General features: G+C 49.5%; 1 protein-coding gene across 3 annotated transcripts; it reads left to right on the top strand.

The window, feature by feature from the left end:
• The first annotated feature begins 326 nt into the window (after window positions 1–326).
• On the top strand, window positions 327–27,435 carry hip1 (huntingtin interacting protein 1). Of its 3 annotated transcripts, none has more exons than XM_029172540.3 (31): window positions 327–668; window positions 12,501–12,564; window positions 13,254–13,396; window positions 13,534–13,590; window positions 14,658–14,738; window positions 15,345–15,421; window positions 15,902–15,963; window positions 16,829–16,969; window positions 17,426–17,483; window positions 17,682–17,757; window positions 18,103–18,246; window positions 18,643–18,740; window positions 19,085–19,157; window positions 19,244–19,427; window positions 19,511–19,599; window positions 19,679–19,795; window positions 19,895–19,996; window positions 20,925–21,119; window positions 21,207–21,354; window positions 21,482–21,568; window positions 21,752–21,859; window positions 22,603–22,739; window positions 22,832–22,942; window positions 23,254–23,312; window positions 23,846–23,939; window positions 24,311–24,411; window positions 24,565–24,670; window positions 24,776–24,899; window positions 24,978–25,039; window positions 25,143–25,260; window positions 25,350–27,435. In XM_029172540.3, exons 1-31 carry the CDS (start codon window positions 552–554, stop codon window positions 25,358–25,360), a joined length of 3,144 nt encoding a protein of 1,047 aa, XP_029028373.1. In that variant the 5' UTR covers window positions 327–551; the 3' UTR covers window positions 25,361–27,435. The 3 variants fall into 3 exon arrangements, with proteins under 3 accessions (XP_029028373.1, XP_029028375.1, XP_055369792.1); XM_029172542.3 differs by lacking the exon at window positions 327–668 and adding an exon at window positions 5,007–5,890; XM_055513817.1 differs by lacking the exon at window positions 327–668 and adding an exon at window positions 8,779–9,301.
• The last annotated feature ends 290 nt before the right edge of the window (window positions 27,436–27,725 follow it).

The raw sequence follows: 27,725 nt of genomic DNA, 5'->3' as shown, positions 1-27,725 counted from the left end.
GTCACAACGTGTTTGTGACTATTACAATCAGTATTTAAAATATACAAGAAAACGAGATAAGTCTAGATAAAAATGTATGGTCATCGCAAAGTGGGTAAGACATATTATAACAATATAATATGCAAACATAATTCAGGGTGTTGCTATACAGGATAAGTAAACATTAAAACGTTATGAAAATAAGTTCTTTAAAGATGCAAAGTGTGCAAACACGTATATTAAAAAGAGTTTTATGCATTACGTCTCGTTCGCTTAGCTGAATAGATACGCTCACAAACAGGGCTCGTTTTATTTTACAAGCGGAAACGCCTCCCGCTACCACGCTGTAAACCTTCCGACTTTACAGCGCAGCCTGTCCTGTCACTAACGGGGGTGTTGGACAGAAAGACCAAATGATCCAGTGAACAGGGCGACGAGTCCAGCACGGCGCGGACTGCTGGCCGCCATAGCCAGTGCAGCTTTTAGCCTTCATTTCAACTGATCGTCTCGTTTATCGCCTCGGAGTCTCACGCCTTTCTCTCCGCTGCGCGTCGGCTCTGTCACAGACGACAATGGATCGAGTGAAAAGCTCCATGCAGCAAGTACCCAACGCTATTCCCAAAGTGATCCGGCGGACCGGAGGGGCCAACAGCCTGGAGCTGGAGAGGGAAAACTTTGAGAGAGGGCAGGTATGCAGCGGACGGGGGCGAAATAATGTAATAATGTTATCTTACGGAAAAGCGTGGGACGAAGGCTTGGCTGAGAGTCGCTTTGTGCGGTGGGAGGACCACAGCAGTGCCAGGTCGTTGGCTGGCATCTCCCAAACTAAACTATGCATTGTTGGACTTTGTCTGGAGTCAGGATGGGCCCTCGGGGGCCATAAAATCACAATACATGGGCTTTTGTACATGTAATTGTTCTCATATTTCAGTAACCGGCACATGTTTGATAATTAAGCCTTATTCCTGCATTATGGTGTATTTCAGTGCAACTTTATCTGATTTCTGTGATCAGTGGTTAGTGAAGAGTCCTCTGTTTGACAAAAGAGCTGTTGATATGTAGGTCAGTGGTCTTTGAATTCAGATAATAGTATTGTTTAGCTTGTCTGGAACAAACATGTTCTGTATGACGTCTGGCGATGTATTCTGTTGACCTATAATGTCAGTGATGATGATGGTTTGATGAGATCAGGGAAAGCTGGTCCTGTATTGTTTCTAGGCAAAATGGATCCAAACCCATCTTCTTGTATTATGGTTAGTTTTGTTTACATGGCGTGTCTGTGCATCAATGACACCTGGAGCAGCCCCAAGAGCTCCATCCGACTTCGCATGAGGCGCTCCCCCGGCGAGCATATGCACGCAGCTATGCTGTGGAGCCCTCTGCTTCCTGCCTGGTGGTCTCCCCACCCCTCTGCCCAGACCAGGCACAGGAGAGGGGATGGAGCAGAGGGGGGGTGGAAGTAGGTCAGATGAATCCAGGCATCCAAAGTGCTGTGGCCGCGCTGCACTGTGCCTCTTCCATTAAGGACAGCTGTCAGACACAGCAGTGGAGTTAACGCAGGCTAAATGTGCACAGCAGGTACTTGGCAGTTCTGTGTGTAGGTGGGTGCATCCAGACCCCCCCGAGAGCCGATCTCGTCCAGGATAGTTGTGGCGTGGATTAGAACAGAAGGGCCCACGCAGTCACGTTTGGACTCCTGAGATCGCACCGTCCAGAACGGTGTCGAGGCAAAATGGACTCCGGCACCACCACGTAGACTTCGCGTAGAATTCCTGTCCGTTCGACTCCGTGCATGTGCTTTACAAGTTAGAGCTCTCGATTCCCCGAGATAAAGCAAAGCGCCCAGCTTCGCCGTTAAGGAGAGGGAAAACATCCATGCGAGATAAAACAAGCCCAGATGCAGTTCTAACATGACTGCCCTGTGACACAGTCAGCGTAAAGGCGTGGTCGCTTTCCCTCCGGGCCTTTACACGCCTCAAACCGCTGATTGGGACTTGTTAGCGCTGTCTGCCGCATGCGCCTGTGTTGTTTTCCCTTCCCCTGACGGGCCTTGAACGGCGACCTGGAGCTGTGGCAGGCGGTGCAGGAATCAATGATTCGTCCGTCGACTTCACAGGAGATAAGCGAGAGATAATCTCATCGGATCTGTTGTGCACTAAAGCTGTGTAAATCTGCCGGGCGCCGGGCTTTCTCTTTCACCCAACAGTTTTTTGTTTTACTTTGCATCACATGCGTCCTGTAGGTTGTGCTTTACTCAAGCGACCCGTCTCACTGGGATCGCCTCCTCTGGCTGTAAAGCAGCTGTTATAAAGTATTGCGAGGCTCTTGCGCCTTACTGTTGTAAACAACCAGGGTGTGTTCGCGATCTCCTCTGTCATAGTATCCGCAATAGGATATAAAAAGCATGAACTCGGGCAGCCAGATAACACAGCTTAGCTTTTAATGACATGTTTAGCCTCATAATAGCAGCTGACTCTCTAATTTTGGTGTTGGGGGGGGGGGGGTTAGTCTCCCAAACGTCACTGCATGTTTTGGTTTTTTTGGGGGGGTTTCATTCTCAACCAGCAGCACTAAAAGCGACATGTAAATAACAAGGTAGCAGCCAACGCGACATATTTTATGATCCCTGCCTTGTGGCATCCAAACGTCAGACGTGCCAGCTCCTCGATTGCAAAACAGTCTCCGAGATGTCAGAGTCCACACGAAACGTGGTGCACGGCCGATTGGAACCGTAATTAGCGCCTCTGGGGGAAAGAACTTGACTTCCTCAGCTGGGACAAGCAGTTTGAGCCACTGGGTGACACCGCAATGTCTGTTACATAATTAAGGCCTTAAATTTAGACTGCCTGCCAGCCTCCTCCTGTCCTCCCAGCTCGTCCACAATGAGGTCACTCATATTTCTATCTGGATTTTGAGTGCGGTGTGCGAGAAGTTAGGCTTTTTACTTTTCTATTGAACTTATCAACCGCATTATCTATTACCTGTTGCTTTATTTGCCAACTTCATTGTGTTGCTTCACATTACATCATGTGTTCCCATAATGTTTCTACCGTGGCAACTGCAGAAGAACCATCTGGGTTTCAGACCCCCCCCCCGTTTGGGATTCGCTGGTATACAGTACACATGGACCTGCACTAATGCTCCCCCCTTGTCCTCCTGCTCCCTGTTTTACTGCTGTTCGGTGCCCCGGCAGCTGTGGAATCCAGGGGCGGAGCAGGACCGTGGCCTTTGGGCACGAGCAGGATCCAACGGGGCGGATGTAGACAAACATTTTTTACTCGCCCCGTCTCAATGCCTTTATTTATTTTTTTGTCGTTTTGCTTTTCCCTCCGTTACTCATTGTTTCGACTCTTCCTTGTCTCCTTTTACATCCTGTAATTTAGAATGCCAGGAAGTTATGGCAGGCTGGCCACATACATGCAACGCACACACACACACACACACACACACACACACACACACACACACACACACACACACACACACACCCCGGCATGAAAGAAAGGCCATTAAAAGCTCCGAGGCAGCAAAAACAGCAGGCGGTGGTTTGTGGCCTCATTGCACTGACTGGCCGTAGAATAATAGAGCTGGACATGAGTGACAGGTCAGTAAGTGGAACAAAGTGCACAGATGAGTTCCTGCTTGCATTGACAATGGCTCTGATTTACAGCTTGTTTCGGAGACCTCTTGTTTTTAAGGCACAGTGCAGCAGACAGAGGGATGGTTGTACGTGGACAATTGCTTTTTGTTTTCACGCAGCAGAAGCCAAAGGTCAGGCTGAAACCTACATCATTTCTAAGTATGCAAATGAGCCTGAATCAGTATAAGTGTTGAAAGGTTTTAGCAACACAGCGCAGTCTGCTGCTTTGTAACAAAATGCATGTAAGTAATGTGGGTCAAACTACACGTTCCATGTAACATATGTAAAATGAGCTGCTGCATTTTCACAGCATACATCTGCAGAGTCATGATCACGGCTTTAACTTTTACAATAACACGTGAATAAGTGATCGTGCATCAGTAAAATACGTTGTGTCATCAGTCATGAGGCCTGTTGACGTCACCCGACGCGGGACAACACGCCTGGACACGTTTTACTTGTGTATCATTACTCGATAAGCCGTGTCCAGGTACATGTCATACCCTCAGAGTGAGACGGGGGGGGGGCTTTCTGCTCAGACTTCAGACTGTTTGCTCAACACAGGCCCTGTTTTGCCCACACGATTCAAAACTAATGAAATGAAACCTCCCCACAGAACCTTCATCCACGCACATCTTTTGTCGGTATTGGTTTGAGTTGTTTCACAGTTGCTCTGCACATCTGGATTAAAATAACAAGAGGAAGTCCTCCATTCCCTTTGTATGAATACAGGGAAGTTCAGGGATAGTTTATGAGTAGCCGGGTGAAAACGCGGGCAGAGAGACAGAATGGCACCGCTGTATGTGAGAGCTGCCCAGCGAGGCTGCTGGAGAACAGCCCACGCCGTACCAGGAAGTGAGGAGAGCTGTTGGAGGCGCGCCGGGATTGTCTGGAGACAGACTGTTTATGTTGAGCAGCCTGGGGCTGTGATGTGCAGTATGATGAGTAGCGTATTGATTATCATGGCTCGCTTGGACCCGGCCGATGCACTGTGATTGTATGGAAAAAGCCTTGGATGGAAACTGTTGTATTAGATTAAACCTATCTAGATGAGTATCTATAGGAGTATTTTAGCCTAAATCAACTCAGCTACATTTTGATATGGACCTTATTGACACACTAATATTATACTAAACAAACAAGCTATGTTTAGTTTAATATACTATTTAAAGGCATGCTTTTGCTCTGCTGTGCACGCATCTCACCATGAGGGCAGGACGCTTGCGTTGAGTGTCTCTCAGAAACCAGATGGGGGCATCACACACCTTAAGTTGCTGCAACAGAGAAAGTTTTACTCTCTTCCCTTTTTTCAGCTTTAAAACTTTATTTTTTAAGGCATAATGTTTTTTTTTTCCAACCAAACCATTAGTGCAGCTATTTTGAAGAGCAAGAATTATTTTCAGGGTAATTCACATCTGGGACAGAACCAACGTGTATTTGCATATTTAGTCTTTTATGTTATCTAACCAAATGAATTGCAGCAGTGTTTCAGCCTTGTGTGGCTTGGGTCACATGCTGCTCTTCGTGTAGTGCTTGGGAGAAAACACTAAGGAGGACGTTATTTACACTTTGATAAGTTACAACAACGACAATAATCCTGTGGCTGAATTTTTGCAGCTGGAATCAACCAATAAAATCATTAGAGATCCCAATTGATTGACTGATTAGTCTGTGGCACACATCACAAGTATGTGATGATCTCTGGGTTCATTCTCATCAGACTGATGATAATAATCTGAATCCAGCATCTCCTGAAGCCACCCCCCCTTTGCTCAGGACCCCTGGCGGTCCCCGGACCCCGGCTTGGGAACCACCGGGTTTGAGCCATCCCACTCTGCAGGCTCCACGCTACCATTGTCCGCCAAGTGAGCGGGCTATTTGCAAAATAAAGGTAGCCTCCTGTGCTGGTGCGATGCGGGCAGCGGAGGGCAGTGAGCGGCTCTAGTGCAGCTCCGGCTTCTCGGCGCTCGGATGCTGGAAGGTCTCGCAGAAACCGGAGCTCGAAGCGAAAGGAGAAGGGACGCGGAAGGAAGGGAGGAAGGGAGGAAGGAAGGAGGGAGGACTGGGGAGCTTTTATATACCAAATCGGGACACATGTTGAGCTAACGGACCGCTCCACCTCCCCCTTCTCCTCCCCAACGCGTTTGTTGCCTCCGTCGCCTTCCCGTTACTAATTACTCCGCGCCAGGCTCGAACCAGCGGATCCTCCTCCTCCTCCCGCTCCGACGGAGCCGGCTCGCCGCGTTGACGATCATGGATCTCAGTAAAATAGTAAGTGCCGCCGGGAAAACGTTGATCTTTACGTAAAGAGAGCGATTGCTCGGGTGTTTGCGTGCTTTTTTTTTGTTGGGGGGTGGCGTCGTCCTAGAAGTCCCGTTGCGCGCACGCGCGCACGCGTGCAAGTTTGCGGCTCGATGCGAGCAGGGACTTGTTCGGTGCGTTTATTGTGGCTTCGAGGTGCCCGTGGGAACTTTGGCTTTTGTTGTGGTGAAGGAGGAGAGAGAGCAGCCAGGCGCAGGTCCCCGTGGTAAAAAAACGGAGGAAACGCTCAGAATCTCCCCCGCTCGCGGGTTCCGATGAAGCATGTTTACAACCAAGGGGCCCAACATTGTGGGTCCGAGGCATTAGAATGTGAGGCGAGCTCCTCTGTCGCCTGCACATATCCGTGTTTCCGTCCACAGCCGCCCGTCTGTGGCGCAGGTTGAGCGGAGCACCGCTACCATGCACCATGAATGTCAATTTACACGCTGCAGGCAAAGCTACAGGGAGATAGTCCGCGTGGGTAACGATCCTCGTATTACAGGGGTGGCAGACGCGTGTTAATAATATATTACAACGTGACGTCATCTAAAGGTAAAGACTCCTTAATTTATCTAGCGAACACTTGTCCAGGGATTGTGAAAGATGTGCTGGACACTGACCGACTGTGTGTGTGTGTGTGTGTGTGTGTGTGTGTGTGCGTGTGTGTGTGTGTGTGTAATGGAGCAGGTGCACATAAGCCAAAGCAACAAGCCCGGCCTTTCACAGGCCGCATGGATGGATGGCTGTACTTTTAGCTCTGGCGTAGCCGTGGGGGAGGGTGGGTGTAACAGAAGCACACCTAGGGCCCGTTCCCCCCTCGAAGATGGGGAAATAATAAAAGCCAGCGCATCCAGGCACTTCCTCGTGCTGCTGTAACAGGAAAGCCACTCTGGTCGCTGAAATGAATCTCCCCGGCCCACGTGAGGTCAGGGAGGCCGCTCGGCACAGACGCGGCGTAGGTGCAGTGGTGGAAGTGCTCCAGTGGATCTCCATTCAGCGGCGCTTTGCAGGGGATTTCAGGTCGACCTCCGCGTTTTCTTGGGAAAACTATTCCGTGTTGTGCATCTTCCAGGACTCCTCAAGGCTGTTCTGCTGATCGGCTGCTTTTTCTACAGCCGTGTTTTGGCTTTTTGAAACGAAGTGAAACCCAGTGGTATAAAAAAAGCACTCGCGCAGTGCCACAGTAGTAGTAGTACAGTATGTATTGGAACCTACATGATAATTATAAGTATCAGATAAGTGGAGACGATGCAACACAAGTCACAGACAGCAGAATCTTATAAGTAGAAGACAGTTCAGCTGCTTTTATTCATATACAGCACACAGACGCCAACAGCAAACGCTGTAAATGTGCCAATTTAAACCAGGAAACCTTTTAACAGGAAACTATGAGAGAACGTGCGTCTTCTTTTGTCCTCTGTGCAGTGAATGTAAATAAGCAGTTCAACAGTTTGTTGCAGGAAACCAGCGATTTGAACATGTGACCACTAACAGCTAGTGCAGCTCTACATGTTACAGATGCGCTGAGTTATGGCTAGAATGACTCAGCACTTCATTCCATCAGAAGCACAGACGCAGGGTTCATCTGGAGTCACCTGGAGTGGTGCTTATATGTAATCTCTCACATGACGTTGTCTCAGCTGAACTAAATAGCATCTAAAGAGGAACTGCTTCGAGCTGTGACTAAATATAAGGTGCCGGTTTCGGGTCGTTGAGACCGCGCCGCCTTTTAGAAGCTTCCGTTTGTGGGACGTACGAATCGGTGTCACGTCGCTATAGTGGCCATCAGCACCGAGGCCTGCGGGAAAACACACCCACACAGTCGCTCAGACGCACGCTGTGGTGGGGGGTGGTGGGCGAGTGGGCTGCAGGGCCGCACAGATGTTTCTTTTAGGCCCGCGTCAATGCTTCATGACATCAGCGGTACCGCAGGAAGCTGAGCTTCACAGCGGAGGCCTCTTCACACCGGGCTGCAAAGAGCCGGCTGATTATAAAAAGCCAATAAACCTGCCAAGGAAGTGTGGGCTCGAGAGGTTAATTGTGTGTGTGTGTGTGTGTGTGTGTGTGTGTGTGTGTGTGTGTGTGTGTGTGTGTGTGTGTGTGTGTGTGTGTGTGTGTGTGTGTGTGTGTGTGTGTGTGTGTGTGTGTGTGTGTGTGTGTGTCCGAGGCCAGCTGTCGCCCTCCAACCTCTGCCCTCAGCAACAGAAGCTGAGGGTCTCCGAGGTCACACACTCCAAACATCCTGAAGCGCTGTGTGTTTGTGCGCTTTAATGGGCACCCCGCTGCGCTCATCAGCATCATGCGCCGCCATCAGCGGTGTAGAAAACCCGCGGATCCGTGCGAAACAGAAACAAGGGGTGAATAGATGCTGGAGCCGCGCAGCTTCGGCAGCTACGCGATCGCACGGGCCGAATTAATAATGGCAAACGCGGACTCTGCGCTGTGTTGACAGCGGCCCGCTTTATTTGCAGACTTCCGCAGCCGCGGCCTCCACAGCGTGACCTCCGCGAGCTTGTAATTTTCCTTCTCGCTGCTGGGCCTTTCCCTGCGCGCACAGGCATCGGAGTGGTTCTGAAAACACCCAACTTTCCACTGCCTCCCTCCCGTCCTCCCGTCTGGAGGTGTGGAGTGACTGCTGTATGGGCACCGGATGTCCACGTCAGATGAAACGCACAACACGGCCCTTAAACAAGCAACACAGGGGGCTCTGTTTGGAGGGGTGACCTTTTGAATCGGGTGGAGTTACGTTGGGAAAATGTTTGGGCTCTGAATGCTTTTCCATTTATTGTGTGTACAGTATGTCGTGGTGGTGGGAGGGAGGGAGCTGTTTAATAGCTCCGGTGCATGCTTGTGTGAAAGTCAAGGTGACGCCTGTGGTTTACTTCTGATCTTACACGTGAGCATGTGTTTTTACATTTATTTTAGAATGTGACAAAGTGAAATTCGAGGTCGTTGGTTACTGTGGATGAGTTGACTCCAGCTCTAATGAGTAGTGGAGATAAGGCTCCAGTTGTTTGTGAAGCACCGCTGTTCTTGTGGAAGGCCCCTGCAAGCGTCTGGCAGGAGATGTGAGACCGGACTGTTCGGCCCGGGCGAGCGAGCGAGCGAGCGAGCGAGCGCCTCAGCTGCTGCCTGTCTGGGTCGGCGCCGCGAGGTTTCCAGCAGGAGGGCAGGAAGTGGCCGGTGCCCGACGGGAATCCTGGCCCAGCACCTGTAACGAGCCCCCACCCGCTGCGGGCCGCCGCTTTTTCCACCGCCGCCGGTGACGAAGGCGCAGCTGCTGCGTTCAAAGACACGCGGATTGTTTAAGCCGAGGTCACGCACATGAAGGTTCTGCTGAGTTCTGGAAGGCTTGATGAGGGAAAGGCGTTTGAAGTCGCGGTAGGAGACCAGGAATATTTAATATTAAGTGATACATGAATATATACACATGGGCTCAATGCAGAGTAGTTAATAATGAGAACAGAGCACAGTGTACTAATACTGTAGTTAGTGTAGTTGAATCAGGTTTGTACAACAAATGTCCCCACTGTTATTTAAGGACTTTGACTGAGCCGAGGGTGTGACCGTAACTTCTCTATGCGACGGAGGTCAAATGAGTGTACGACACGATAGTGACTCCGATTAATCTCTCCACTCCCGCACTAAATCATCAAGGTCACACTAGGACCCCCCCCCCCCCCCCAAACCCCAACCGTGAGAACCTAAAGTCGCTCTCCGCATTCACTGCTGCCTGTCATTTGGCCTGGTGAGGTTTTCCACAGCCGCTTTCCCACGATTGAACGCCGGCGGCTGTGGCTTCGTCTCATCGCCGACATCGACGGGAAGCATCGTCGCTCGCCGTCACTCGGCCGACGGGAGGCGAAGGATGGAGAAGGGAGTCAGTGGGTGAGGGTGGTGTGATTTAGCAGGCAGAGGAGGCTCCCTCTCTCTCTCTCTCTCTCTCTCTCTCTCTCTCTCTCTCCCTGAGCGCTGGCTCACAACGTGGACACAGCCACATTATGATCAGCATATCAATGCCCTGCTCTCTGCAGCGAGGCCGATTCAGGGCTGCCAGGCCCAACGTAGCTGTGGTTAACACTGTGTTGGGAAGCAAAGCTGGGAGATAAAGATCCTTCTGTAGTCTATATATGTATTTTTATAGACCTCTAAAATGTCTGCAAAAGTAGGTGTGTGTTTGTCCTAAAGGTTATTGATTGAATCGTTTATTCTAACAGTTAGATTTCATGCTTAGGATCAGAAAGGAGGTTCAGAGGAAGCGAGATGAGGCCACTCTGTGTCAGCGCTAAAGAATGGTCCCGTCCTGGACCGCTCATTATAACCTGCTTCGCACCTCAGACATGATCTCCCCCGATTCCGCCGCGTGGAGCTAACAGGCCGCCGGTGCATCGATGCCAGCGAGCCGCCTCGGCCGCTGCCAGGAGTCCCGGGCAGCTGGACTCTCATTCAACCCAAACACAAAGTACAAAGTCCCACTGTGGCCTAATTGGGTCATCGTCGTGTGGGAACCGGTTTCACTGGGAGTTTCTTAAACGTCTCTTGGTTTTTATGTAGGGATGACACGGAGAAAAGGGAGAAGTGAAAATGAGTTGATTTCATGCAACTCTGGAAAAGTAAAAGGTTATTCAGCGAGTCAGTTTCTGTTCTAGGTGAAAGATTCCCTTTCTACTGGTGTCACAAACAAGACAAAGCTTCAGTCAAAGCCGTGTGTTAACCCTTCTAATGATAAGATGCGACCGCAAGATACTGTTGTTTTGACATTTTAACGACTAAGACAGTGACAGGAAATGATGTAGAAGCTATTTCCCTCTTTGCTAATGTGAGGCATATGTGGTCACAGTGCAAATGTTGTGTTTAGGCTGAATGTGTGTAACCTTTGTAGGTGGAGACCTGAGCAGTTTGGGTAATTTGGAGCACGGCGGTCACAGGATTTTAAAAAGCGGCCCGTTTCCTTGTGTGTGTGTTGATGTGCAGTGGATCAACTTCATGACAGGAAACACAGGTGTTGATGCAGATTGTGTGATTGACATTTATACTTTATTCCCATAATTAAGGCATAAGCCACGTAGCTAGCTGTATTTAATGCACACACACACACACACACACACACACACACACCCGCAGCTCCAGTTCTCGTGTTTAATCAACACGGTGCTTGTTTAACGGCGCGTGTCCTCTCCCCGATGCTGTCGAGTCCAACAGCTCTGTTCACGCTGTCCTCACAATCCTTATCCTTTCAGAGTGGATCCTGTGACCTGGGCGTAAATTCGATTTTGGCAAACACAGAACTTGTGTTGGGCACTGATGATGATGATGATGACGATGATGATGCTGGCGTGTTTGGACATGGGCTAAATTATGAACCAGAGATTTGACTCTAATCCCCATTTTAGTTAGTTTTACGCTGTCCATTTGCAGCGATTATAGTCATGAGGATAATACGTCCTGAAACTTTAAGGCTTTGTTTATTCGAATGCATGTTTGTTTGCTGTAACTCTGCTCATCACCGGAGCAGAATGTGCTGAGACACTGATGAACGCTCCCGAGTGGTTCCCCCTCCCTCCACCCCCCCCCCGTCGGCTCCTCCTCCTCCTCCGGCGACTCTTCGCGGTGAACTTCCATGTGTGACGAGCCCCGTGCTGGAAGAGGAGGAGCAGACGTGGGACTCGACTCTGGGAGGCGCGATTATGAAACGGGCCGCGCGTCCTCTGCTGACTCCAACCGCCGCTGGCAGTTCTTAACATGCTGCACACACAGAGTTACAGAACGTGTGTTTCGCCTTAATTATTTTAATTGTGTTTTGTGTCAAGGTTTTTTACGTTCAGGGTGTTTGATGTCGGACTTTTGGTGCGTCAGCCAGCTCCTGTCCCTGAACACCTTATTTAAAAATGGTTGATTACGATACAGTGTAATAGTGTTTTGTGATTTTTTTAAAGCTTCATTACAGTTAGAGGTAATTAAATGCTGGAAGTTCCTTTGTATATTAACAAAGTGTTTTTTGTTTGTCCAGTGAAACCAGACCAGTCATAGTCATCAGTCTGGGTGTGGGGTTAGTTTTTTTTTAATAACTGTGGATGCTTTGTCACATCAGTGAACATGTTTACTTAATGAGCTTCTGTGTTGTATCTTCGCTCATTTCCTTAAGCTGCAGCGTGTCGAGCCTCCGCTGCAGAATCATTGCCCCTCGCACTTAAACAAAGAGCTCCTCTTTGCCTTGAAACAACATTTTCCCCCGACTCAAATCAATAAACACTTCAAAGCCTCCAATGAACTGTACAGCAACTGTGCAGAACTCTGTAGCCAGCCAGCGGTGGCACCAGCTGACCCTCAGAACCGCTACAGCTGTCAGTCGGCTCGACTGCTCTGTCGCTAGAGTTGAAGGTTCCGCTTTAATTCAGGAGGCACCACGCGTCTCTGTTAAGCGCGATTCGAGCTGACGTTGAAGGATGCTCAGTCGTAGCCAGACGCCATCAGTGGATCTCACAGACACAGATCTCTCTGAAACCTTGCAGAGTTGTAGAAATGTTTTGCTGTGGGTTATGGGCTGACTGGTGGTGTTGTCTGTTCTTCTTCTTCACAGGCCGTCAGCATCAATAAGGCCATCAACACACAGGAGGTCGCTGTCAAAGAGAAGCATGCCAGGAATATCCTTTGTGTGTGTGTGTGTGTTTGTGTGTGTGTGTGTGTGTGTGTGTGTGTGTGTGTGTGTGTGTGTGTGTGTGTGTGTGTGTGTGTGTGTGTGTGTGTGTGTGTGTGTGTGTGTGTGTGTGTGTGTGTGTGTGTTGAGGTTAGGCTGAGGAACGCATTATGTCAGCGTGGGGCATGTGTTAGTGTGAGATCAAACATCAGCCTCATCATCTGTGCGCGGCACCGTTAAATCAGTCCTAGTGTCACACATGACGCCGCTGAACCTCAAGGCAACGAAACTGAAACCTAAAACCCCCTTAGGATGAAGATGGAAATCTATATAGATCTAATTCTATTTAGGTTTATGAGCTCATTTGAATGAATGAAAACAAAGTCGGTGGAACAAAGATATTGTTATAGAATGTGTGTTTTCAGATATTTCTGTTCTCTGGAGCGTTCTGGTGTTAGTTTCAGTTTCACCCAAAGCACCATAGACTGCAAAATGCTTTTGGCTGGACAACGTAGAAATCTAGTAAAAACTGTTTGAGAAGAGAGGGACGTTTTTGTCAGAGTGACATAACAACCAGACTTCCACGCTAACAAAGCAGATTAAAACAGGGAGAGGCAGGCGACAAATGAAACAATGAGGATGAACGCGTGAGGTGGGTGTTGCCATGGCGCTGTGGTCCTTGACCCCCCGCGTCACCCTGCATCCTGGGGACCCATCACGAGAAGGGCGCCCACACCTTCTGGGCGGCCGTCAACAGGCTCCCCCTCTCCAGCAACGCCGTGCTCTGCTGGAAGTTCTGCCACGTCTTCCACAAGCTGCTGCGCGACGGACACCCAAACGTACGTAGCACTAGCGTTGCACCGCGTAGGACGCCCGTCACCCACGGAGACGTGGCACCGTGTGTCTGACCATCATGAGCAACTGGTATCAACCTGCTTCCTCTTCCTGATCTCCTTCTTCTTCTTTGTCCTCGCAGGTCATAAAGGACTCCATGAGGAACAAGGCGGACTTGACTGACATGAGCAGGATGTGGGTAAGGACACTGAGGTTGATGACGTCATGCACTTACACCCAGATAGAAGAAGTGATGATCTCAACATACAAGACAAACATCCTCGCTACATAATCAGCTGTTGTAACGTCCGGTTACTGGACCTCTACCAGCTGTTGCAATTTCAGTTTTCAGTTGCAAAATCAAATCCTTATCATAACCTTAACATTTGTAAATAACCATAGAGTTTTTGTATTTGTGCATTATTGTGACACTACTCTCCAAAAAGTGAATTCCATCCCATCCCTCATCCAGAAAGCAGCGTTTTGACCAGATGTTCGTCCAGCGGCCGCATTTTTAATTGACTTACCATTCAAATACGTTATGAATTATGAATGAAGACAGGCCTGTGTTTGGTTTAGGGGCTTGAGTGCGGCCTCTGACTGCCCTTGTTGTTGTGGTCGGTCTAACAGCCTGCTGCTGGCTGTCTGCGGGGAAGTGACAGACGATGCCATGTTGGAGATGCGATCGTCGGGGCTCACGACGCGTCGTCTGCCGGCTGCGTGTTGTGGCTAACAGGCGGTGCTGATAGAAAATCCGCCTCCATTGCTTTTTGCCGGCTAATGAAGCGTGTTCTCACCATGTGTTCTGAGAAACGTCTCTAAATAGATAGAAAGTCTCAGCAGTGACGTCTGAGCCACAGCACTGATCGGTGTTTCCCAGGAGCAGACGTTGCACTGTGCTCTATGAAACGACACTTTCCAGTTCTGTCTGAAGCAACGCCGACTTGGGCGGAGGCCTGCGTGTTTATTAGATTTCTCAACTTTGCTGTAGTCACCATGCAAGAGGATACAGGAAGTGAGGTCCCTGTGACCGGGGCTGTGGCCGTTTTCCTGTTGTGTCACTGCCTCCCGCTCTCCCAGGCTCGAGGAAGAAGGCAGCCAGAGGCAATTGGTGAAATAGTTGGTGCAGTAAAGCCCCCGAGTGAACGTGTTGATTCAACCACAGCGAATGTCAAAGCAGCAGCTGATTTGCTCCCTCTGCTTTCTTTACCCAGAAAACCCAGAAAAGTGATAACACCTGCCTCCTGCTCTTGTCTCTCTCACCAGGGTCACCTGAGTGAAGGCTACGGGAAGCTGTGCAGCATCTACCTCAAACTGCTCATCACCAAAATGGAGTTTCACATCAAAGTGAGTTGGCCTGGCCTGTTCGAGTCCCAGAGTCTGCTTTGAGTCTCCTTGCTTTCACACTAATGGCCTCTCAAGAATCTGCAGTGTGGTGTTTTTGTGCAGGGTCTGACAAGATGCAAATCAGGAGTCATGTGACATTTAAAGCCATTACCTGCAGAGCAGTTCAGTGGACGGGTTTCCTCTAATTCCTGCAATATTTCCCTGACAAAATCAAATTGCGTGGCAATAAGGCTCAGGTCTCGCACAGTTATTTCTTGTCTCTGTGATCTTCACACATACTAATACTACATTTTATGTAACTGTAACAGCCTGTTGGACCCAGACCCAGAGCTTTGCCAGGTTTATTAACAGTCCAGTTCAGTGAGATAAACTAAAATGCAAACTGCTTCTGTTCCATTCTGTCATTACTGTTGTGTAAGAAGATAGATGTACATGTGTGTGTGTGCATTTACTGTATATAGTTTATATAGAGATTACAAAGCACTACCATAAAGCTGTAGTTAAATACTCAGCTCATTTTTATTGGTAAAGATGTGTCTGGTTTGAAGCATCAGATTCTCACATGGATGAATAAAGCGAAGCCTTCCTGATGTCGTCCTCTTTCAGAACCCCCGTTTCCCTGGCAACCTGCAGATGTCAAACAGACAGCTAGACGAGGCGGGAGAGAACGACGTTAACAACTTGTGAGTGTGGCACGCTGCTGTTATTGTTGTCTTTGTTGCTGGCCGGGCTCCAGGATCCTCACATTAACGGCGTTTGAACGTTATGAAGTGGGAAATCAAACGAGATCACAGGAGGACATTCATCTGGATTCACCAGAATTATGACTCACTTAGGTTTGGTTCTTTTATCCTTACGTACATTAGCGAGAAGAAAACAAAATAAAATTGCATCTGATCTTCTTTCTTATCTCCTGAAAATAAGCATTCTACAAATATTGTATTGGGTGACTTCCTCCAGATTTGAGCATGACTCAGCCAGAGAGAACTCAGGAAGGAAGCTCTGTTTTGTCATGGAGAGTATTTTGAATGAAGAGTGTTGGAAAAGGAAACAGGAAAACATTCATCTGCAACTGGAAGACATGAAATCAGAAATATTGCATCCTCGTGCGTGCGTGCGTGTGTGTGTACAGTATTTGCTGATGATTTTTTTCCTCTCACCAGCTTCCAGTTAACCGTGGAGATGTTTGACTACCTGGAGTGTGAGCTCAACCTCTTCCTGGGTGGTGAGTAATTCGGGTCTGACTGAATCACTGTGTGTCGCTGGCTTATCTGAGGCAGACACCGGTTGAGTCGCACGCAGACAGGCAGGCTCAGTCTGACTGAAGCCTGGAGGAGCCTCACCTCGTCTGACTCCGTCTGCTGGAGGCCGTTGGAGGCTGCTCAGTCCTCCTGTTGGGTTAATGTGTCTTATGTACGGAGCAGGATAAAAATAGACGTCTGGAATGTGACTACGGTGTCTGACGAGATGCTGGAAAAGCTGTATGCGCTGCCACTGGTAGTAGACAAACATGAGGGATCTACACTCTGGGTCCTGATATCATCTCCTCCATCCACTTCTTGACGCTTAACGGCCAAAACCATTCACCCCCATATGTTTTCGGGACAAACACCTTTCCTCTCGCTGCTTTCTGTGATCAAAACAATACACAACACATGGTCTGTGTCGCCTTCCATTCACATCGTAAAGCTCTTGACAGCTTCCTCCTCTGCTCTGGTCTATGTTAAAAAACATCACGTCATCAAGGAGCCTGTGTGTCTGTGTGTGTGTGTGTGTGTGTGTGTGTGTGTGTGTGTGTGTGTGTGTGTGTGTGTGTGTGTGTGTGTGTGTGTGTGTGTGTGTGTGTGTGTGTGTGTCTGCAGGAAACCACTCCTCTGCAGTGCACAGAGGCTCTCGAGGCCTGGCTTGAACAGGGTGGCAGGGAAACGATATAGTGGCGTACAGTAATGATGGAGGCGGAGACACTCCAATCAGCCCCCACCGTTTATTATAAAACAAGCAGCAGGGCTGAGGCTCACGTTTGTCTGCATTAATAATCAGTGAGTGTGTATTGATCTTCCTGAACGTGCCCGTTGGCCTGTTTCCCCCAGTGTTCAGCTCCCTGGACATGTCGCGGTCGGTGTCGGTGACGGCGGCGGGTCAGTGTCGCCTGGCGCCCCTCATCCAGGTCATCCTGGACTGCAGTCACCTCTACGACTACACCGTCAAGCTGCTGTTTAAGCTGCACTCCTGTGAGTCACACACGCATTTCATTCAGCACATTTCCTGCGCTTACGAAAACAAAATTCATAATTTATCAGTTTGGGATGTTAGCATGAGAATAGGAAAATGTTATGAAATCTAACCTTACGAAAGGCGCTGGGTCGACTATTGCAGAGTAAGAAATAGCTGTTTAATTTTAGCTGAAATTATGAATGTAATTATGTTTGCTAGAAGTTTTTATGTTGGTTTTCTCTCCAAAATATTAGAAAAACACCCCACCCACACAGACACACACAGACACACACACACACACACACACACACACACACACACACACACACACACACACACACACACAGTTAAAGCCTGGGTGAGCCGTTAAAGACCTTTCTCAGTTTCCTCCTGTCAGCTGATATATTGACAGCGCATCGCCTGGGCAGTCCTGCGTCCGGGCTCTGACGTGTTTGTGTGCTGTGTCCTCGCAGGCCTCCCAGCAGACACTCTCCAGGGCCACAGGGACCGCTTCCAGGAGCAGTTTAAGAAGTAAGAAGTTCACTCGCAGTCAGAAAGACACTTGGCCACAGCTTCACCCTGACTGAGCTCGACCCTGAGGATCCAGCTCTTCATACTGTGTTGAATGGATTTTCAGTGTCGAGCTCTGATTTTCTGTTTATTTCGTCCATCCTCACTCTGTCCTTATCTCGTCCTCTCTCTCTCTCTCTCTCTCTCTCTCTCTGGCAGGTTAAAGAGTCTGTTTTATCGCTCCAGTAACTTGCAGTATTTCAAGAGGCTGATTCAGATTCCACAGTTGCCTGAGGTGAGGAGTTTGCTCACTAATTCTTACATTTTCCACACCTAATCCCAAAAGCTCAGACTTTACTTTGTACACCTGTGGTTAAAACAAAAGACCAATAGACCTAATTATCATATCTTATAAAGGTAGTCGTTTTAAGTCTTTTCTGGTGTATCCTTCATTATTCACAGTCATTATAGTGAGTCAGCCCTCATTTGTATTGTAGTGATTTATGTGGCCTGCTTAACTCCTGCAAACTTCAAATTGAATGTTCTTGTTCCTTCAGTTCACGTGATTGTTAAATATTGCATTGATGTAATGGGCAAGGACAAGCATGTGACTGAACCTGTTCTCCTCCGAATCTCGTAGAACCCTCCCAACTTCCTGCGTGCGTCAGCTCTGTCGGAGCACATCAGCCCCGTGGTCGTGATCCCCGCCGAGTCCTCCTCGCCCGAGTCGGAGCACGTGGTGGAGACGGACGACCTGGTGGACACCGACGTCCCCGTGTTGCCGGTAACTAAGCCCACGCAGCAAGTGGCGTCTCCCTAAATGCAGCCGATCTGCTTGGGAGCAGCCCGGCTCCTTGGCTCACGTGGGAAGAATTGTAATCGGTGATGAAAATGTAATAAGGAGGCTGTGTTAGTGGGAGAATCAGGAGGGAAGAGATGCACAGAGGGAAACTGGAGGATATGAAACAGGAAACAACCTGCTTCACTAATAGACTCCTCTGTGAAATCAAGTTTTCTCCAAAGATCTGTTTGATGTTTGCGCTGGCATGTCAGGGTGTTAATTATGTAGCTAGTACATTTTAGACCATGTGTGGTTGGGATAAGTAGGTAAATTGTGATTGAGTGGTTTTTACTCAGTATAACAGTTATTTTTCTGTTGAACCCGGTTCTGAACCCACAGGTGCCCGTGGAGACCAAGTTCGACGATCTGTTCGGCACCACCGCCGCCGTGGACCCCTTCAACTTCAACAGCCAGAACGGCATGCGCAAGGACGACAAGTACGTCTGAACAAAGTCCTGTTGCTCTTATAAACATCTGAGTCATTGTCCAACAACGTTACACCTGCATGTTTGCACCAAAAACAGGCCAGCGTGAGACATGTGATGTTCATGCGTGACCCCTTAACCCAAATAACACTGAATGCCATTAATTCTGTTTTATCCCTTGTGCCAGATGTAACTGAGAAAGAAGATACGTCATTTATGTAATTCCAGTTAGAATTTAAGGCACAAATATGAATTTGTGATGTATTTAAAAAGCAATAAACCTGTAAAGTCTAAAGCTTAAAATGCTATGGTGACAGATGTGGCAGTTTATTTGATTAATTCTTTGTGTCCACCAGAGACCGTCTGATTGAACAGCTGACGAGGGAAATCCAGGCCCTCAAGGACGAGCTGGAGTCTTTCAGACTAGAGGTACGGAGGTGGAGAAAAGCGCCGGCCTCCGCAGCGTCATCTTCCCTGTCTTCACCTCTGTCCTCCTTGTCTCCGCCCGTGCGCAGAGCGGGCGGCTGTGTCAGGCCCTGAGGGGGCGTGTCAGCGAGCTGGAGGCGGAGCTCGCCGAGCAGAGCCACCTGCGGCTGCAGGCCGTGGGGGAGAGCGAGTTCCTGAAGGCCGAGCTGGACGACCTGCGGCGGGTCAGAGAGGACACGGAGAAGGAGCAGCGGAGCCTGACGGAGATAGAGAGTGAGGCTCCGTTCGGATCACGGCCCGGGGAGGGAGGACAGTCCTCCATTGTCTCCATTGTGTCCTTTTGTGTCTCCTGTTAGGAAAAGCTCAGGCCAATGAGCAGCGATACACCAAACTGAAGGAGAAGTACACAGAGCTGGTTCAGAGTCATGCAGACCTGCTGAGGAAGGTGAGAAGCACTCCATCGCGTCCTCGTACTCGACTGTATACACTCATGTCCCATGAGCTCCCGTCTGTGTCCCGTGTAGAACGCAGAGGTGACCCGGCAGATGACGGTGGCTCAGGCGGCTCAGGACGAAGTGGAGGAGGTGAGGAGGGAGATGCAGGAGAAGGCCAGGTGTGCCCAGGAGGCCGCGGAGCGACAGGTGAGGAGGAGGAGGAGGAGGAGGAGGAGGAGGAGGCGAGCGCTGGAGGCGCACACGCGTGACCGCTGGAGACTGACCTCTGACCTCTCTCTCGCTCAGGAGAGGGAGCAGCTGGAGCAGCTCCAGGAGCTGCAGCGGGAGCTGACGTCGAGCCGCGCCGAGCTGGACTCCCTGAAGACCCACGTGGCCTCGTCGCAGCAGGTCACTGTGCTGTTACCGCCGCTCGGCGTCCTCTGCAGACCTGCTTGATCCATCACAAGCCGCTGCCTGTGTCCCGGCTCCGTCTTCCCTCTTAGTTACGCTGCTAATCAGTCTCTGTTAGCATCTGACTTAATTGTCATGCTTGCATGTTTTAGGACAGATGATAATATCTCTGCATCTATTAACCCTCGCCGTCCCGTACCCCATCTGACCCTGCCGTGTCCCCGACTTGCTGTTTCGGTGTCCGTGCATCGTTCCTCTCTCTGTCGCCCGGCCTCCCACTCCTGTCATCCTGTTTTTGCAGCCACTACTAATCAACTCTTCTCTTCCTCCTCCATCTCCATCACCTAATCTCCACAGTTCTTTTCACACGTGGCAGCCCACATTCTTATCTTCCCCCGTCACAAGCTTTCAGTGCACTCGTATATTTTCATAATTTTAACGCTTATCTTTCTCACTCATCTCTCGACGTTCCTCTTTCTCCGTCGGACCTGCTGGCACCCAGGCTGTGAGTCTCTCGTCTGTATTTAATTCCTTTTTTTTTTGTTTTCGCACACACCAAAAACATCCTGTCTGCAAGATCCCAGGAGTGCAACCACACTTTGTTTCTGTAAGACTGGTGCACTGGAGTCAAGTCACACAACCACAGCTTCCTAGTGTTCCTTTGATTGTAAACGTGACCTCAGCCCAGTCCTCTCTGGAGACGCTCTGCCTCTCCACACACTCAAATGGAGACAATAGTGTTATAATAGCTGAAGATAAAGTGTTCTTTTATTGTGAGGTCAGAGCTCTCGCATCACACCACATCCTGACATTTCCTGACGGCCACCAATTATCCTGAGCGTTAAAAATGATTTTCTTCGGTTGATGGTTCAGCCTCGCACATTTGTTTCTTTTATTTTTATCTTGTCTTGTCTCGTTCACGCAGTCAAGCGAGCTGCTGAGCACACAAGTGGCGACCCTTGTGTCGGAGAAGGCCGAGCTGGAGGAGTCCTTGACCAAGGTGGAGGCGGAGCTGGCCGTCAGGGTGGAGGAGCTGGAGCAAGTCCAGTCATCGCTGACCGCCGAGAGGGAGAGCGGGGTGAAGGTGGCAGAGGCCCTGCAGAATCAGCTCAATGAGAAGGTGGAGGGGTTGTTGCGTGTGATAGAGCTCTAATAGTGATGGTGATAGAACCCTCTGAGAGTCCGGTGTGTGTGTTCGCATTTGCAGGAGAGCAGGGAACAGACACTGGAGAGTCAGCTGATTGCAGCCCGCTGGTCCAGCCTGCAGGGAGCCGTGGAGGAGGCCGAGAAGATTGTCCAGGACTCTCTGGCTCAGATAGACGACCCGGCACACATCAGCTGCACCAGCTCTGCAGGTCAGCTAATGGCACAGAGCGTGTGTGTGTGTGTGTGTGTGTGTGTGTGTGTGTGTGTGTGTGTGTGTGTGTGTGCGCGCGCGTCTTTATCTCAGCTCCCGTCTCACTGATCTTTGCTGTGACTCAGACTTTCTAGCGTCCCGATGTCAGGCCTCATTGGACTGCATGGACAGACTACAGAGTGCCAGACAGGCCTTCGTAGCAAACAGCACAGGTGAGAGGACTCGGAGGAGCTCTGTAAAAGGCAAATTTGCAGCGTTTATTTTTCTTATTAATATATGACACTTGCATTTTGCTTCTATAGTAGTATTTTCATAATGAGAGAACTTATGTCAGCGACGTTAATCCTCTTAGAATGCAGGGCCAACATGTCTGTGTTTGCTTGTATGGTTTCCAGTGGTCTCTGAGCTGGTACGAGCCGTGACCCAGTGTGGCCACCTGGTGGGCGACACCATTGTTCAAGGTAGTGCCACCTCCCACATGGTCCCTGTGGAGCAAGCTGATGGTGAGTTTGTGCAGTCAAGACACGCACAGTCTCCCACATGTTGTTCACACGTTGTTACAAGGTTAGAGAATGTGAGGTAATGTTTTTTTTTTACATAATTTACTTGGACATACAGTGATAACAGCGTTAAAATATAATCTCTTGTTATACTCCTACATCTGAAGTACTACTCGGTCCTGTCTGCATGATGTCAATTAAAATAGCACGGACAGAATAAAATACCCAGTTGACGTCATACTGAAGAAATGTTTGCAGAGTGTGGTCCCACAGGAAACGTGGGCGAGTCCAAACATGCCACACACTGTAGCGCGGAGCTCTGGCCACTGGTCCTAATACAGCAACAGCAGAGAAACATGAGGCACGGAGGCGGCGTCAGACCGATGCTGCGTCTGGAGCTGTGGCTCCGGCGATCGATGGACGGTCGTGGCAGATTTGAATAAGAGCAGTTTGATGCTAATCAACTGAAGGTCCGGCCTGGAAACGCCTCCTGTGGAGAAGGTTTTAGTGTTCCCTCCCACATTGGAGTGACAGTTTAGGCTGCGAGTTGATGCTTTGTCTCGGGGACTGTCAGAATAATTAACACTGCAGCTGGAGCCACTAGTGGCACTGACACGCATTAGACTTTAGACAAGACATAATAGGTGAGTTATTTTGAAAAGGATCGTGATAAATACAGTAGCTTTAAAGTGTGTGTGTGGGTTTCTCTCTCTCGCTCGCTCGCTCGCTCGCTCGCTCGCTCTCAGCCCTGTCGGTCTGTGTGAAGACGTGCGGAGCTGAAGCTCTGGCTCTGCTGGGGCAGATGAAGCAGCAGGACAGCCTGGCTGCAGCGGACGCCGGCAGGCTGAAGGCAGCGCTGGAGGCCATATTGGCCACTGCAGAGGTCCGTGCCTCATAATCACACGTCAACACACAAACGAGCTTTTAGCTGGAAAATTGTCAAAACGTGTCGTTGTTGTCGTGTCGTCGTTGCAGAAACTACGTCCTCGAGGTTTGGAGCTGCAGCAGGGGGAGCTGGGAGACCTTGTGGAGCAGGAAATGGCTGCCACTTCCGCTGCTGTGGAGTCCGCAGCTGCCAGAATAGAGGTGTGTGTGTGTGTGTGTGTGTGTGTGTGTGTGTGTGTGTGTGTGTGTGTGTGTGTGTGTGTGTGTGTGTGTGTGTGTGTGTGTGTGTGTGTGTGTGTGTGTGTGTGTGTGTGTGTGTGCGTGCGTGCGTGCGTGCGTGCGTGCGTGCGTGCGTGCGTGCGTGCGTGCGTGCGTGCGTGCGTGCGTGCGTGCGTGCGTGCGTGCGTGCGTGCGTGCGTGCGTGCGTGCGTGCAGAGTTGTGGTCGCCTGACACAATTTTATTGCCATGTTCTTTAAATTGACATCGTTCTCTTCTCTGCGGATCCTGACAGGAAATGCTCAACAAGTCTCGAGCCGTTGATACCGGAGTCAAGATGGAGGTCAATGAGAGGTAAACCTCAGCAGCAGACGAACACAAATGACGGTTCACTGTTTATCCTTTAGCTGCTCATTTCTCAGTTCCACTGGAGCAGCTCCACAGCCTGTTATACCAACAGAACTGACTTACATTGTGTCTGGAAGTTCAGAAATCTCTTTCTAATATTTTTCAGGAGGATCTTGGTTCTTGGCAGCGAACAGAATGGTCACTGAAATCATTTCCATACTGACATATCGAATGATTGGGAAAAGCGGGTGTCATTCATGGATGCTGTGTCATAATTCCCCACGAATAATCTATTAATGCATTGGTGTTTGAATAGTATGTCTTCCCAATAAATGCTTTGCATCCGTTATGAACGAAACAAAACTACTACTACTACTGAGAACACTGAGTATTTGGGTCATTGGTCTTACAGCGTGCACAGGCCAGACTGAAGGCTGATTTCTGTCTGTCGCTGAACAGACTCCTTGATGTTTGTCTTCCTGCCTGACGCAGGGATCACATCGCTGACCGCAGCGTTTGTGCTCTGTCGCCCCCTGCAGGATCTTGGCCTCCTGCACGGAGCTGATGCAAGCGATCAAGGAGCTCGTGCTGTCGTCCAAAGACCTGCAAAGGGACATTGTGGAGAGTGGCAGGGTGAGATACACAATGGATCTGTGTGGCAGATCCATTGTCAGTGGCATGAAAACCAAAACCTTTCCAGGCAGAATATGATTATCTCAATATGCTGCTGTTGGATATGCAGCTACAAACTTAGACTTTGTCTTTGACACGCTTTTATCATAACCCACTAACTGCAGCCTGTGTTAGACTTCGTTGTACAGATTGCCTTGACTTTGGTGTCCAGGCCATAAACAAAACATAAGCTGGTTTCCACTTTTATTGTCTGGGAAGAAGGAAAGAAAAATGAACTACTTATTGATCAATAATAAAAACTGTGTTTAGTTGGTGCCACCGTGTTTGTTCTGAGCATCTTTTAACATAACTTATATGTCTGTGTCCACCAGGGGGCAGCATCCATGAAGGAATTTTATGCCAAGAATTCCCGTTGGACTGAGGGTCTGATCTCTGCCTCCAAAGCAGTGGGATGGGGCGCAACAGTCATGGTGTAAGTACCAGCACTGGCCTCAAAGTCTCCTACTCACATCACAGTGTGTAACAATTACTAGTGGGACAGTGTCCGAGGGTTAAATACAACAGAAACAGTTGGACGTAACCAGGGAAAGTCGGAGTGACCCTTCTTTGTGTTGTCTCGCTGCAGGGACGCCGCTGACCTGGTGGTGCAGGGCAAAGGGAAGTTTGAGGAGTTGATGGTGTGTTCACATGAAATAGCCGCCAGCACAGCACAGCTGGTGGCTGCTTCCAAGGTGAGCACACGTCAGGGTTTTCACGTCAGTGCATTTGGACTAAGACTCATAGGCTGTAAGTCGCAGCCCGGTGCCGATCTCTCTAATGCAGTGTGTCCTCGTCAGGTGAAAGCAGACAAAGGCAGCTCCAACCTGCAGCGTCTGCAGCAGGCTTCCCGCGGCGTCACACAGGCCACTGCGGCAGTCGTGGCCTCCACCAAGTCTGGGAAGTCCCAGATTGAGGAGACAGGTGAGAGAAGCACCCTGGGAACAGGAAGTATAGACAATGTCCAGAATAGGCTTGAGCATAATTTGACTTTGCTTCTAGACACAATGGACTTCTCCAGCATGACCCTGACCCAGATCAAACGACAAGAGATGGATGCACAGGTGAGCAAATGATCTCCCTATTCACGCCTTCACCGCCTTTGGATCACATGGTGTTGACGGGAATGGAACCCGATGGGGCCTGTCTGTCTCTGTGCTTCCTCAGGTCCTGGTTCTGGAGCTGGAGACTCGCCTGCAGAAGGAGCGGGAGCGGCTCGGCGAGCTGAGGAAGAAGCACTATGAACTGGCTGGGGTGGCGGAGGGTTGGGGCGAAGAAGAGGAGGGTGAGAGCAAAGGCCCAGCCCCGGTGCACTGAGGGTACGGCCCTGCCATCGCCAGCCATGACTAAAATGTGTCTCCTCTGCCTCCACAGGCACGGGTTGAGCGTCCGCTGCCCTCTGTCGTCCTCCTGCCTCCTGTTCATACGCCCTCTCGTCCCTCCCCCCGTTGTCCTCTTCTCTGCTTCTGTCCGTTCGTCATCTAAGCCAAATAAAAGGTGCTTCTTTTTCTAAACCTGCTTCTTCTCCACCCGCGGCCGGAAGCTCCGAGCACCAAGGGCTCATCGGCGACGTGTCGGTGGACGGCAGCAGTGGTCCGACTGCTCTGCAGCAGTATTTATTGTCGCCTTCGGTGTCCATCTCCGGACTTGAGGAGTAAAATGGTAGGAGAGACGATGATCCCCAGCCCCAAACTCCTGTCTCTGAGTCACATTGTTCCACGCTGAGCGCTTGTGAGGCCGTGGGAGCCTCGTCCATCGACCCGGTTTGATGCTCTCCTCCTCCCTAGTTTCTTCCCATTCTGTTCTCACAGTGAGTTCCAACCTTATTAAGTCCACGCCGCTCCGCCCGCTGCCTCACCGGACGTTCTGCCTTTCGCTCTCCTCGCCGTTGTATCGACCGTGACTGTTAACTCCGGCCGCCCCCCATTTCATGTCCGATTTTTAAGACACTTCCACGGAAACTCCACGAGGTGCGGACGAGTCGATGCAGGGAAAGAACAGCACAGTTTTTTGCCTCCCTGTGAGCTGTACGACTGCCATCGGAGGTCAGAGGTGACGCCGCATCGGGGACAAAGGTGTCCAGACACTAACAACAGCTCATGTGCGTAATCTCCCCTCTTTGACGGTTAAGAAGCACCCCCAAGATCTGGGATCTGCTACTGGGATGAAAAAATGTTTACGAGAAACAAATACGTGGTTGTTAAATGAAGGTAAAGATTGATTGATGCATATGTTGCCACAAACCTGCCACAGCAGCAGCATTAGAGGTGGAGCTGGGATCCAGCGGTTCTCCTGGTGCACATTATTGTCCGGTGTTGCAGTAAACCAGACAGAGAATGGAAATGCTTCTAAACTTGGATGAGCCTGAGATTCGAAGGTTCCACCGCACAAACGTTTGTATTACGACACTGCCTCTTCCAACTACCCACAGGACTCCTTTAAGCGCCTGCGTGGCCAGGACCACAGCGCCCTACACAGATTGCAGTGTTTTCAAATGCTTCGACAAGACCAAGTAACTGTGTATATAAGCGACAAGCCTTCTGTTGTCGGAAACATTCTTGTGCTTTGTTTTAATCTAAAAGCCCATGGCGTCGTTTTTTGCATCCCGTCAATTATGGATTTGGCTTAATTGACGCGGGGATGCAAAATGGGGCGCGTGAACACAAAACTAATATTAGTCCTTATTTTTCTGTAAGAGGTTGTTATTTAACATTTCCTACTAAGACTGATGAACTGACTGAAGCAGTGGACTGTGGGAAGGCCGACCATGCCTTGGCGCAGGCCATGAGATGAACAGGCCTCCTGTATTTCTCTCCTTTTGACGCTGAGGGTCAAGCTGCTTTTGGAGTCGATCTTTCTCTTTGTCTTAACACATTTCATTTGAATGCTTTTAGACGTGTATCTCTAAAAAGCCGCGTCACAGGGGAATCTAAACCCACGCTGGTGACGAGAAGTACATATTTGATACACTGCGGCAGTTGTTTGCAGTACTGTTCACTCTTGACCTTTGTGCTCAGTAGTAATAATTTAGCCTTTTTTCTGTCACTTCTTTCACAATGAGGCAAAACCGTAGCTGTTGCCATTAAAATAATTGGAGCGTAGAACCACCTAGATGCCATGAAATAATACACACTTCGATTTTGTGGTACTTCAAGGGTCTGGAAATTGAACTTGATCGCACCTTGACTGATATTTGGTTGTGTTTCTTGCCCAGATATTGTTCCTGGACTCCTCCTGTCCCCTGTCTGTCTCTGTCTCCTCTCTCTTGGCATGTGTCTGTCGTCCAACCAGCTCAGCCAGCCTTTCAAACTGCCTCACACTGTAGTCCGAGAGAATCGAATACTCACATAGCAACATTGAAATATGTCTTTGTATGATATACTAAAACTATGTTGGTGGGTTTGTTTTTATTTTTTCAGTTTTTGAAATAAATATTTCAAGTCGTTATTACAGACTAAAATGTGTGTGAGGGCTCATTTTACTCCCGTTCTTTTATTTGGCAAATGTGGTGGCCAAGAAAACACACAATTACACCTCAGTCCTTTATTTACTCTTAGTAAATAAGTAAGTTAGTAAAACCAGTGATTTACTGTAACTGCACTTGAGCTTTTTGCAGGAGAGACAGACGTGTAGAAACGTCAACGCATCACTAGTGCGTCTGCCTTTACAGCAATAACATCACATCTGCAGCAGAGTGGAGCTAAAATCCTAATGCACCTCATTGATTTTTAAGGGGTCGTATATTGTTCT

This window comes from Betta splendens, chromosome 13, assembly GCF_900634795.4.
Source record: "Betta splendens chromosome 13, fBetSpl5.4, whole genome shotgun sequence".
Classification (NCBI taxonomy): domain Eukaryota; kingdom Metazoa; phylum Chordata; class Actinopteri; order Anabantiformes; family Osphronemidae; genus Betta; species Betta splendens.
This window is presented reverse-complemented; position numbering and strand designations above follow the sequence as displayed.